At 58.3% G+C, this 12749-nt stretch overlaps 1 protein-coding gene across 3 annotated transcripts in view; it reads right to left on the bottom strand.

The window, feature by feature from the left end:
• Nucleotides 1-10207: 10207 nt before the first annotated feature.
• PSD4 (pleckstrin and Sec7 domain containing 4) overlaps nt 10208-12749 on the bottom strand; it is a 37241-nt gene continuing 34699 nt past the window's right edge. For all 3 annotated transcript variants that reach the window (XM_060027379.1, XM_060027381.1, XM_060027380.1), the window contains exon 17: nt 10208-12446. In XM_060027379.1, the coding sequence (XP_059883362.1) occupies nt 12189-12446 (258 nt within the window). In that variant the 3' untranslated portion in view covers nt 10208-12188. The remainder of the gene's footprint in view (nt 12447-12749) is intronic.

Below are 12749 nucleotides of genomic sequence, written 5' to 3'. Positions count from 1 at the left end.
TGAGGGACCCAGCTGGAGCCGGGGGCAGGATGCCCAGATTAATGCCGACAGCTGGGCAGTAACAGCTGAGGTTGAGTCAGGTGGAGGAGGGGCTTCCTCCTCCCCCACTAGCACCACAACCAGGGGCTCCCAGGCTGGGAGGGCAGCGGCTGAGAGACAGGCCTCTGACCTCCCTGGTCCTCCCAAAGGAGAGGCAAGGAATGCTCGCTGCGGATGGCATAGAGTGGGCCCCCCACAAAGACCAGTCCCCATGACTTCTGAGCGGATCTGAGATGAGGCTCAGTTTTCAATAACAGGATATTCCTCCAGCCACGAGCAATGGTGGCAGGACTGCATCCCATTATATCTGGGTTCCTGAGAGCCCTAAGACAGTCCCCACCCAGGAATCACCTTGAGGTGGATGGTGCCCCCCCAGAGCCTGCAGAGCGATCCTTCCTATTCCCAGCCAAACCCTTTCTGGGGACCCTGGTGCGCTGGCAGCCTCTCCAAGCCCTGAATGACAAAGGGACCTGGGCTGCGCTTTTGCGGGCTGACCGTGGTTCAGCGCCCCCCTTCCTTCTCGGAGGTGAGCTGAGCCCCCCGGGGACACTCTGCTCAGAGCAGGTGTCGGCGAGTGTGCGGCAGGTCCTGGCCAGTAGCGCTCCAGACACTCCGTCCACAGTCAAACCACGGGTCCCCCTTCGGGGCTTGGAAAATACAGCCGTCTGTGTGCTTGGGGGGAGAGATGATCTCAGGTGCCCTGACATCAGGGGTGGTGTTGGGACAAGTTGGCGAGGTACATGACGGGGTCGTGGTGAAGAAAGAGTATGAGGGGAAGGGCGGGGAGGAGAGGACAGGTGTTGGGAGGCACAGATGAACAGGAAGCGGCTTTCCTGCTGGGGAGTGTGGGAAGTATCCGTGGGTAGCTGCGTGGGAAGTGGCAGAGAGGTAGTTTACTCTGTAGCAGGGTCGAGGCCCTGGGTTTTCTGAAGGCATATGGGAGCAGTGCGTGTGTCAGTGGGAGAACTGGGGACGAAGCCTGGGCCCGAGGCGTTCCCAGGGCAGCGAGGGCCCTGCCTCACCGCCCCCCCGCCCCACACCCCATCCCCATTGCACCCTGGAACCATCCCTCTCACTGCCTGTGTGGAGAGTCTTCCTCAGCTTTCCAGGCCCTACTCCCCGGTCTGTCATCCCTACCCTTCCTCCTCCAGTGGCCCCTGCCCTCCTGACATTGGCCAGGAGAGCCCAGGGTACCTGGAGCTCAGCGGTCTGTGTGGGCCAGGCAGCCCTTGCATGGTGGTGCGTTTCCTGCTGGGAGACAGAGCAGCTAGAACCCTACCTGGGCCCACCAGTGGGGCAGAACACACCTTTCTAAGGTGGACTGGAGCTGCTGTGACCCTCTGGCCCCTACCCCATGGCCTGCGGCAGGGGGAGGCAGGGGCGGCTAGGAGTCCTGCCCCAAGGTCAGCCCCTCCTGCCTCTTCGCCAATATTCTTGGCTTTGGTTGTTACTAAAAAACACGTACCTTCTGCCCGTCGTGTGCCAGAGACACACTCAACCCTCACAACCACCTCAGGTGAGAGGAGAGTGTGGCCACAGTCTACAGATGGGGAAGTAGGAGGCCAGAGAAGGTGAGGGGCTTGCGAAGGTTTCCCCCCTCCCGCTGTCCTCACCATCCTCCTGGCCCCCTCCCCAAATACTCACAACTTTTCCCACCAGCGTCTTCCTAAGGCTCGTCCTTTGGGGGTGGGCACAGGACAAGGGGGCTGGAGACCTCGGGGTCCCGAGTCAGTGCCCTGAGCTTCAGCGGGGATTGGCGCTCCCTCCCTGGCCCTCCCTGAACTCCCCCATCCTCAGAAGATAGAATCACCCTTCTCCCATAGGCTTAGTCTCTGTCTGTTTACAAAACTCATTCCCATCCATCTGTGTCTCCGATTCTGAACATCGGCCCCGTTTTGCCCTTGGGGAAACTGAGAGCAAGAGATGACTGGATCTTTCAAGGTCGTTCAGAGGAGCTGGGGCCACAGCCCGACCCCTAATCTAAGGCCAACTCTGCATCCCAATCTAAGTCCTTGAGTAGCTGGATGTGGCCAGGCTTCTGCAGAGACCTCAGGCTCCCATCACTTTGTAGGGAGGGACAGAGTTATGGGGCCGCCTCCTTGACCCTTAATGTCCCCCCAGGCCGCCCCTTCTCCAACTTTTAGGGTCATAAAGCATTTCCACCGCAGGCAGGGGTCTGATTGTTCCTCTGCCTCAGTTTGTGAGACACCCGCAGACAGGGAGTGACCCAGCCTGCTACCTGCAGCTGCCGCTGTGATTGTGATGAAAGCATCCCGGCCCACAAAGGCCGCCTCCTCTCTTTCCCTCGCACCTTTCTCTTTCCTTTTCCCACCTCTTTTAATCTCAGCAGTCCCTCTTCTGCTGAGTCCGAAGCAATTATTCCTTTGAGAGACCTTTGTGTCTGCAGTGAATGGTGGGGAGGGCTTAGACTTTCCCCGTGTCTGCTGAGGAGAGGCTGGAAGCATTTCTCCCTCCTTCCATCCCTTCCGCTTGCTTTCTTACTCTTCTCATTACTTTATTCTCTTCCTCTGGCTCTTGGGGGCTCTCGGGACACGGATGCTGGAGGTCCCTATCTCCTGATGGCAGATCCCGATTCCCTACTGCTCCCTGCTCGAGCGCATGCACCCACACACACCACCAGCAACCCCATCGCCACATCTCTAAGCCCCTCAAACCAAACCCGGTGCCTGGCTTCCTGGACAAAGCTGGAGGGAGCAAGGAAGGCCGGTCCCCGCCCCGGCAGCATCCTCCCCGGACGTCCCCCTATCTCCTTCTCTCGCTGAGCTGAGCGGCAAAGGCTAAGCCCCAGCTGCTGAGAGGCTGCCCTGAGATTTGGGGCGAGGGCTGGGGGAAGTGGGGCTTTGTTTTGGGGGAGAAGGGAGGTCAGGGCCCAGCTCCTCTGCATCTGTACCCGGTGGCAGCCGGCCAGGCTGGGGAGGGAAGCGCTGCCTCCGGCTCTCCCAGGGAAATGTGATTTCCCCTTGAGTGAAGCAGACTGTGCAGTGTGGAAATTGGCTCTTTTCTGAGTGAGTGGCGTCTGTTCTGGAGTCGGGGGCGGGCTGGGGCCCACGGGAGGCCGCGCTGGCCCCCGGAGTGAGCCCGGAGCAGCCATGTGCTGAGAACTCATTAGGGATAAATCAAACTAGTACCAGCATGACGCCAACTCCCTTCCCCCCACCGCGCCTCCCGGCGCCCCCCTCCTCTGAGACGCCCCACTTCCCCTCCCCCTCCTCTCCAGCCAAGGCATCCTCCCCCGTGTAACGGGAGCCCAAGCCCACACGTGCGTGCGCACCATCACACACGCAGCCCTGCCTTGAATGAGAACCGCTTTCATTTACAAATAAATCTTTTTGTTTGTTTTAGATGTGTTTGCTTTTTACAGGGAGGCGGGCGTTAGTTAGCTTCACTAACAGCCCAGGCCTGGGAACTCACATTCCCCTCCAGCCCACCCTTCCACTGCCATCAGGCCCCGGTTTTCACGTCCTGCTCGTGCCTCCCGGGGGTCCTGAGTGGAGGCCCCCAGCTGTGGGCAACGTTGGTTCCCCCCATACACCCCCTGGGGAGAGGAGTGCACCCCCGTGGGCCCGGCCAGGAGAGCATCCCCCAGCCCACCCACACGCCTCCCCAGGGGACCTTGCTGCGGCAAAGACATTGTTCATCAGTACGGGTGAGCTCGGTCCGAATGGAAACTTACTTCTCCACCAAAGGGAAGAAGTGAGAGAAAGAGAAGAGGGTAAGAAAGAAGGAAGCGGGGGCAAGGCCCCTTGGCCGCGGTGAGGACTGAGGCTTTACTTGTAGGAAGTACAGCCACGCCCTCCCCCTCTATGCTGATGATGGCGATCAGGGAAAGGGCCTGCTGGCCACACATTCTAGGGGCTGAGGTTGTGGTGTCGCTGGAGCTGTTAGTTACGGCAATCGTAATACCTCTGCTTACCCCCCTGGGGGACAGCGCTGCTCCAGAGCTCAGGCCTGGGTGTGGGGCTGTGTCCCCGCCCTGGTTGCCTCCCCGGTTGGCAACCCCAGGGAAATCCTCAGCTGCGTAAAATGCATGGCTCGGGCCAGAACGATGTCCAGCCGTCACACCGTGATTCAGTGGCCACCTGGGCAGTGAAAGGCATTACGGGACTCATCTGACTGGTTCAGGTATGAAGCCCTCTTTCGACCAAATTCCCCTGGTAATTTTCCATCAGGCAAACACCGTATTTCCATATGCGGAATCCGGTCTCTGTTCGGGGTGGGGTGGGGGGTGGTTGGCTTCTGGTGGCCCACCCACCCAGGGCCCTGGGGTCCTGCCTCAGCTGGCTGGGCTAAAGCCAGGCTTCCAGAGGATTCCAGGCTGGGACAGAAATCAGAAACCTGAGCGAAGTGAATTAGCCACAGTTCATACAGTCTGGGGCCTGAGAAGGCCTAGTTCTCACATTCACTGATTCACCTGTTCATTCAGAAATAGTTCCTAAACCCCCCGTTCTGTGCCAGACCCCGTGATAGGCACCTAGAAGGAAACAAGATGGACTGGACGGGATCATACCACCCCCACCATCACCTAAAATAAAAACAAGAAACTTCAGAGCTTTTATTTAAAAAATGAGACTTATAAAAGTCAGTATAGGGCAAGACGGGAAAGGGACAAAAGCCAAAAGAGAGGGGACATAAAGTGCTGTCCGGTTTCAGGTAAGATTTGCAAAATCCCTCACGGCCCTCCCAGGCCTTTCTTGAGCATCCGTAGCGTCTTCAAGACGCAGCTCTAAGAACACTGACTGCAAGCCCTCAACCTCGGGCCTGAAAAGGGCTATCGTCCTGAGCTTCTGGGTCCCACCGAGGGCTAAGGAGGGCGCTAGGCAAGAAGACTCAACGTCGAGGAGACTCACAACATAAGCGTCCTTTCCCAAACACCCTCTCACCCCACGGCGGCCACTGGGGGCCTGCCCCCCCCCCCGTGACTAACTAGAACCTGATGGCCCCGGTCTTTCTCTGAGCTGCATCTTTGTTGCTGCAGTGGGGGTCGGGGTGGGGGTGGGGCGTGAGGGGATGCTCAGGGCCTCTAGAAGCTCACTTCCCTGCAGTCCTGGCCGGTCCCCCTCCTTCCCATCTCAGTAACCCCCTGCACCCTGACCACAGGTCCAAGAACTGGAGGGAAGGGAGGATGAAGAAGGTCCTGGGTAGAGAGGGTCGGGAAGAGGTCCGGGAGAGGAGGCGGGCGGATGGCACGTGGCGGGGAGACACCCCCTGGCTGTGAGGTCGACATCTCCATCTCCTGGGTCCTTCCCGGCTATAAGCTCCGGCTCGGGGTGGTTACGGGGACCGGGGCCTTGGGGACACGCCTCACCTCTGTGACCCCTTCCCCCATGCACATTTGCACCAAGCTCTCCTTGGAGGATGGAGGGAGGGGCATTTGGGGGCTGAAACACGACGATGGCGAGAGGAGAGGGCGTCATCGGAAAGGGACCAGGTGCCTTCTCCCCGCAGCCAGCCGGGCGGGGGTGGGCGGAGACCCAGGCCAAGGCTCGGGGCCCATCTGAGCATGTCGCCTGCTAAAGGAGGAGCGGGGGTGGGGGAGGGGAGGAAGGGGAGTGAATAAATAATGGGAAATAAAACTTCATGAAGCAGAAAATAAAAAGCAGATTATACAGATGTGGCAATTTGAAGGATCATTGCCTCTGTCCTCTTTCTAACTGCTGCATCTGGAGGTTCGAAGCACCTTATCCCCTCCCCTCCCTCTGCCAGGTCCCCGCCTGGCTGGAGGTCCCTCCGCGTGCCTTGGCACCTGAAACACTCAGCCGGTGGCATCTCCTAGCACCACACGCTGCTGCCCAGCCTGAGCCTGCAGGGCTGGGGCACGGGGTGAATGGGTAGAAGGGTGGGCCGGGCGTTTTGGGGTGAAGACCCGAGTGAGGGCTGACTGGGGAAAAAGGGGAGCATTTGTGAGAGCAGAGTGTGGGTGAGGATGGGGTTGGTTGTGGGGAGTCTGGACGGGCAGCGGTGACGGAAAGGAGCCTGGATGGGCGGGAACAGGGGGAGGATTTGGCTGGGGCCTGAGGAAGGTCACCCCTTGCGAAAAGGGGGTTTGGATGAGGTTTGGCCCGAGGGTGAGATCCAAACTTCTGTATCTTCGTGCCAGCAGCTTCTTTCTCGTCTTCATCAAAATTCATTTGTTAAGCTTCAATTTGACACCGTGCCAGGTGCTATATTAACAGACATGGTCCCTGCCCTTAAGGAATTTCCAGCCTAAGACACACACACAAGCTGACATTTTGTTTATTTTATTTTAAATATTAATGTATTCCCACCTTGTTCCAGAGAGGATTTGAGACAGCTCACAGGAAATGCATGCAATAAATTAGTGAAATACAAATACGAAATAAAGCATCAGGAGCACAGAAAATATAGAACGGGTGGAAGAGTGGGTCCTGAGCGGCTGCACCTGAGCTGCAAATCGGCCTGGAGCCTCTTGGCGGCCAGGTGAAAGGGTTGTCACGGTCACTTGCCAGGCCTCATTCGCTCAGTGAGGGAGTCAGCGCCTCTCTGTGCATGTACTTCCTCCCCACCCTGTCTGTGTCACACCAGATGGGGACAAAGAGATCCAGAAAACCAGAAGCTTCTACCTGACACCCAAGGTGAAGGCAAAGGCCCATCTGGCTCAAATCTCTTCATCATCCTGGCATGTTGGCTTTCAAAGCAATGGACGACCTGTCACAGAATCATTCATAGAAAAGGGGAGTCAGCCGGGGACAGGTTTAGGGGAGATGATCCTAAGTTCACTCTCCCGTGTAATGAGTAACATCTGTACAGAAAGTTACCATTTCCAGGAGGATTGGTTGAGGGACCACGTCCTGCAGACAGAACTCCAGGTCTGAAACTCAGAGCAAAGATCAGGACTGAAACCTTAGATTTGGAGGTTTTTCCCAGAAGCGAAAGCGACAGCCCTGTAGTCACCCAGGTGAGATCTCTGAGAATCCCCCTTGCGAAAAGGCTGAGTTCAGGCTGGGCCGCGGGGAGGTTACAAGCGGAGAAAAGACAGAAAAGAACATGCAAGAAAGTAGAAGACGAACCAGGAGAACGTGGAGTTCCGGAAGCCCAGGGAGGATGAAGTTTTGAGATTTACCTTTTTCAACACCAGGAGTCAGGCCCTGGGATACGATGGAAAACAACCAGCCCTGTTCCCGCCCTTGGGAGGTTTATGTTCTACTGGGAGCAAAGAGACAGGAAAGACAGGAGGGGAGGGCAGGGGAGGGGTGTAGAAAGTTAGGTTTTGATGTGATAGGGAATAACGGGGGGAGAAAGAGTCAAGGAAGGCTTCACGGGGGAGGTGGCATGTGGACGGCAAGGGATTTTGCCTCTTCCCAGTCCTAGCACTCCGAATTTCTCAGCAGATGTTCCCCCCTCCATCCTTTGGGTGGCATTGCCTCCACACCCCACCCCCATCTCGGAAGGAGGCCTCTGATTACCTTAGGCCCCTAGTGATTGGCTCAGAGGTGGGCACATGGCCCAAGGTATGTTGCTCAAAGAGACCCTACCCTGGGGCTTCCCTGGTGGCACCGTGGTTGAGAGTCTGCCTGTCGATGCAGGGGACACGGGTTCGTGACCCGGTCCGGGGGGATCCCATGTGCCGTGGAGCGGCTGGGCCCGTGAGCCATGGCGCTGAGCCTGCGCGTCCGGAACCTGTGCTCCGCAACGGGAGAGGCCACGACGGTGAGAGGCCCGTGTACCGCAAAAAAAAAAAAAAAAAAAAAAAAAGACGAGACCCTACCCTGGACTTGAGATTGAAATTTCCAACGAGCAGATATTCTCTGCGCGCTAGATTTGTACCAAGAAGAGGGAGTCTTGAGCTCTTGGGGCACCTCGGTACCGTGAGGGTTGCCCCTGTCCTCCTAGGCCTGGGAGAAGAACAAGAGAGAAACAGGTTCCTGGCTCAGGGTGGAGCCCGACCTGGACACAGACTGTCCAGTTACTGGAGCTGAACAATGTCCTATTCTGCTAAAGCCCATGTGAGTTTACATCTGTCACTTGCAAAGTCCAGGCAGAGGGAGAGCTGAGTGCAGAGGCCCAGCCTCGGAGCAGGACCCCATGTTTGAGGGCAGAATGTGAACCGGAGTCCAGAGGCGGGAGGGTGCCTGAGGAAGGCCAGCGAGGCCGGTACTAATAGCTAACAGGCTTTCCTTCTGTGCCAGGCATTGTTCCGAGCTGTTTACGTGCATAATTTCACTTAATCTTCACAAGGACTCTGTGAGGTAAGTAGTGCTATTATCCCCATTTTATAGAGAAGCAAACGGAAGCACAAGAAGTTAACAAACTGGCCAGATCACACTGGGCCTTGTGCGGGTTCCACAGATCAGGGGGCACATGGGGCCAAAGGTCGCTGAGAGGTGAGGAAGCTTGATGACTGAGGGTCGTAAGTGGGGAGCAGTGGCTGGAGGCCAACATGCCAGGTGTGAACGGGACCAGGGGAGGGAGGGAAAGGGCTGGCAAAGACCACACATCCGTGGATCTCGGCTACAGGCAGCAGACGGTCAAGTGCAGGCTCTTCTTTTTCCTCACGATGGTGATACTTCAAGTTGTTTGCGAGGCAAGATAATGAAGGGGTAGAGCATAGGCCGAAAACCCAGATGGGACCCCCGAGGGCGAGGTCAGGGTAGGCAGGACATGGGGAGGGGGAGGGGTGTGGGCACGAGGGAGGGGGAGGGTCAGTTCCAGGAATGCACGGAGCATCGCTTCCTCAGAAGGCAGGGAACAGGTGGAGATGGGGGCCAGTTAGATGCAGGATAGCTGGAGGCAAAGGTGTTGGCAGAGGGGGCAGTAGGAAGGGGCCCTTACGCAGAGTGTGGCATTCAGGACACCCCCTAAGTATGGGCAGCAAGCAAGTTGGGGGGTCGGGGGAAGGGAGAGGGATGTGGCCAGATGTGGATGGCCAGGTTGTCCCAAGGTTCCAGGGCATTCTCTTCCCCCCACCCCCTTTTTATTTTAGACTTACAGAAAATTTGCATGCATAGTATAAAACACCTCCAGGCCATAATCTACCCTATTCTAGGCTCACTTACTCAAGTCATTCAATCTTCTTAAAGCCAAACTCCCAGACTATCTCCCAAGCCATGAACCCGTCACTCTTCTGCTCGAAACCCACCCTCCTGGGCTGCACACCAGGTCCTTTAAGATCCAGCTTCAGCCCACCCTGACCACCGTGTGTCTCTCACTCTATCCCACCTCAACCCTCCAGCCCAGCTCCTGCCGAGCAGGACACGCCCCACTTGTTTCCATCTGACTCGGAGCCCCCAGAGGAAAGGACCCAGACCTCGGGCCCTAGTGATCTTAACTCCTCCCTGGTGCCTGGCAAACAACAAACAAATGAATGTCTTCAGCAGAAAGCCAGATGGAGCAGAGATGCTGAGAGACCAGGAAGAGGTTACATCTGGGGTATCTCCTGGTTAGCTGAGCTCCCTAGGTGGGAAAGGAGGAACCGAGGGCAAACTTCAACCAGCCTTATGGAGTCTGAGCTGTTCACCAAGAACCTGTGCCCATCCCCTTCTCCTGCAAAGATATGGACCAACCCAGTGCTGAGTAGGAAAGAAGAGTAGGGTGGACACTAGGTGAGTCTAGGCCCGTGGGGTTTGATCCGTTCCAAACCCAGGACCGGGACTGGGTGCTCATTTGGTTTCCATTTTTGTAGGTTCCTTGGGACAGTTCTGTAGGGAGTTCTAGTCTGTCCCCATAAGGTTCCAGAAACTTCTTCCTCTCCATCTGCAGGAAGATGTCAAAGTCCCAACCCTTTGCTTGGATCAGACCTCCCCAGATGGTGGGAGGCCTGGCTGGGCCACTGTGGGTTTGGGGAAGTGGAAGGGCCTGGTTCTGGTGAGAGGGCGGGGCAGGGGGGAAGGCCTGGGGGCGGCCTAGCTTCCTGTTCTTCCAGGAGCGCAGCTGTGGCTGGACAACTGGGCCGCCCAGGCTTGGAAGATGCAAGCCCGCCCCCTGGTGGTCACATGTCATAACCACAGCCCAACAACCCACCTCCACCTCCCCAGGCCTCCAGGCCAACCGGGGCCAGGACAGCACTGGCTAGAGGGGGACCCGGCAGCCACGGTCACCTGGCTCTGAAGGCCTCACATGCCCGGGGGGAAAGGGAGATGCCAGTTCTACAAGAGCAAAGAAGCATGGAAATGTGACACACATGCACACCTGCAAACCAACCTCTGCCTTTTATTCGGGTTTTAGAAATAAGCACACAGGTCAGTGAGGTCAAATAACCCACTCACGGCCATTCAGCCTGTAAGCATCACTCCTGGGCCAAGTCACGTCCACCTGGCGCTAGGCTCCCACCTCAATCAAATGAGACGAGCGGACTGCGCCGTGGCTGTCAACTGCCACTGCACGTCAGAGTTGCCCAGGGGGTCTTAAAAATACCTATTGGTGTCCCTGACCCAGATCTACTACTGTATATGAATCCCTGGGTGTAGGATGGGAATGTCTCCAGCGTGTCTCTACACTGCCAACTGGAAACCAGAGAGCAGGACAGTCATCTCCTGGAGGCCAGGGATGCGCTTAATCCGTGTTTGCATCCCATAGTACTGGCCCATAAAAGGTAGTTAATATTACTTGTGAAATGAAAGAATGAACACATGAGTGGATAACTAAATGATTCTGAGGTCCCCTCCAGCTGTGACAGCCTACATACGTGACTCCTGCACCGTGTGCTGCATACACGCCCACAGACATGCACACGCACACAGACATGCACGCACACATGGCAAGGGGGATGCGGCCTGCCACCCTGCGGGTGGCCCCAGCTGCCCGGAACTGGCTGACCCTCCCCTCCCCCTACACCCGTACACACCTCCTTCTTTGTTGGCATTTATTGTGCACGCTTTGGGTGTGCGGCCCGGCCCTGGGCCCTGGCCAGACGCCCGTCGTGGCCCCCGAGTGCCAGCCCCCCCTGGTGGAGTTCCAGGCTGCTTGCAAGCACGAAGGGGAGGACGGGGCCGGCAGGAAGGCCGGAGGGGCCGTGCGTCAGCCAGCAGGCGGGCAGTGGAGAGGCCCCTCTTGGCGGGCCGCCTGCTCGCACACTCGGCTGAGCAGAGACAATGGTGGCTGCCCCTGCAGTCCAGCCTCCTTCCCACAGGCAGAGCCTCGGGTCCGCGAGTGCCCGGAACCGCCCCCAGAGAACAGCCCGATGGAGCACAAGGGGACTTACCAGGCAGGGTGGCAGAGGCCCCTGGGAGCAGGCTGGGCCAGGGGAGGGGTCCGGGAGGGTCCTGGAGCCCCTCGGGCATGGAGCTTTCAGGGAAGGGAGCCAGGCCTCCGCCCACCCCACCCCCCCAACTCTCCAGAGCCCCCAGCGGATGCGGACGCGTCACCACCTCTTACCCTCAGCCTCCCTAGGGTCTGAACCCGGAGAGAACTCCTTCCCTGCTCTGGGGAGGCAAAGGCCCCTCGTTCCAGGGCTCTCTCCACCAAGCTCTGGAGGCCGCCACCCCTTCCGGCCTTCACTGACCGCCATCGGCTCTGCTCTGATGATCAGCAATTGACCGTGCAAGGCAGGGCCCCTCTCGTTTGCCCACTGCGAGTGGGTGATGTGTGGGAGAGGAGACAAAGGCAGGGGCCCCAGGGTCAGCCTCACTGAGCCCCTGAACTCGCCGCATCCCTGCCCCTACCCAGAAGGCTGTCCCCCCAGTGGGCGGGGCCTGGTTGGGGTCTCCCAGGACCTCTCCCAGCAGGCCACCTGATTCCCAGAACAAGACCACCCTCAGGGCTGCGGCTCCCCTAGCTTGTCTGCCCAGAGGGCTCTGCTGCCCCAGCCTCTGTCCCGGAGGCCGGGGTTTCCCGAGTACTCTGACTCTCACATAAGCACTGAGCTGCCCGCAGGCCTGGGAAAGGTGTCCGCTGTGGCTTCTGAAGAGATGGAGGGTGACACGGGATGAGCTGTGGGAGCGGAGCCAAATTCCTGACCTCCCATCGCCCTCGGGAGCAGCCAGGGGCAGGGGGCAGCAGTATTGGGAAAACTCCTGTGTACGAGGGACCACAGGGAAGCAAGGCTATCCTTCAGCGGGGGAGGGGCGGGGCCTCATCGCCACCATGCGCCCGCTGAGACGAGGCTCTTCCTCGGGGCTTCATCCCACACCCACCCCAGGCCGTGGGGGCAGAGTCGGTGAGGGGCATCCGCTTCACAGCGGATTGCGGTTCCGCTTGGGGATGATCTTCCGGTAGGTTCTGCGCTCTGAGATGTTGCGCTTGACCTTGGCCGTGGTGGGGGCCTCATCCAGGTGCAGGGACGGGCTGGAGTGGGACTTCTTCAGGCTGGGCTTGGACTCCTGCGGGCCTGCAGCCTCCTTCCCCAGCTGTTCCTCCCACAGGTCCAGGTCATCCGACGGGCAGTGCAGACGGGCCACCAGCAGCTGCAGGTAGGTCTCGTAACGGGTTTTCTGCAACACACGGGCCCCGCCGCCTTAGCACCACCCTGGCTCCAGGTCGGGAGGGGGCTGGGATCGTGAGGGACAGACAGCTCACATGTGAAGGACGCTATGGCGATAAGGACTCCTGCAGAAAGAGCGCCGGGCCAAAGGCTAGCATCTGCTTGAGCAACCGTTATCTGCAGACCCTGCCGTTCCCTGGGTGTTTTACAGTTACACCTGTAAGTGCAGCCCTGGTCTAACAGCCAACACCGTGTAGTGCCGTGACTGACATCTCTGGAGCACGTTACATCGCTGAGACACTAGAAGACCCAT

This window comes from Delphinus delphis, chromosome 12 (genome assembly GCF_949987515.2).
Source record: "Delphinus delphis chromosome 12, mDelDel1.2, whole genome shotgun sequence".
Lineage (NCBI taxonomy): Eukaryota > Metazoa > Chordata > Mammalia > Artiodactyla > Delphinidae > Delphinus > Delphinus delphis.
Note: the sequence above shows the minus strand (reverse complement) of the source record. Positions and strands in the feature narration are given on the sequence as shown.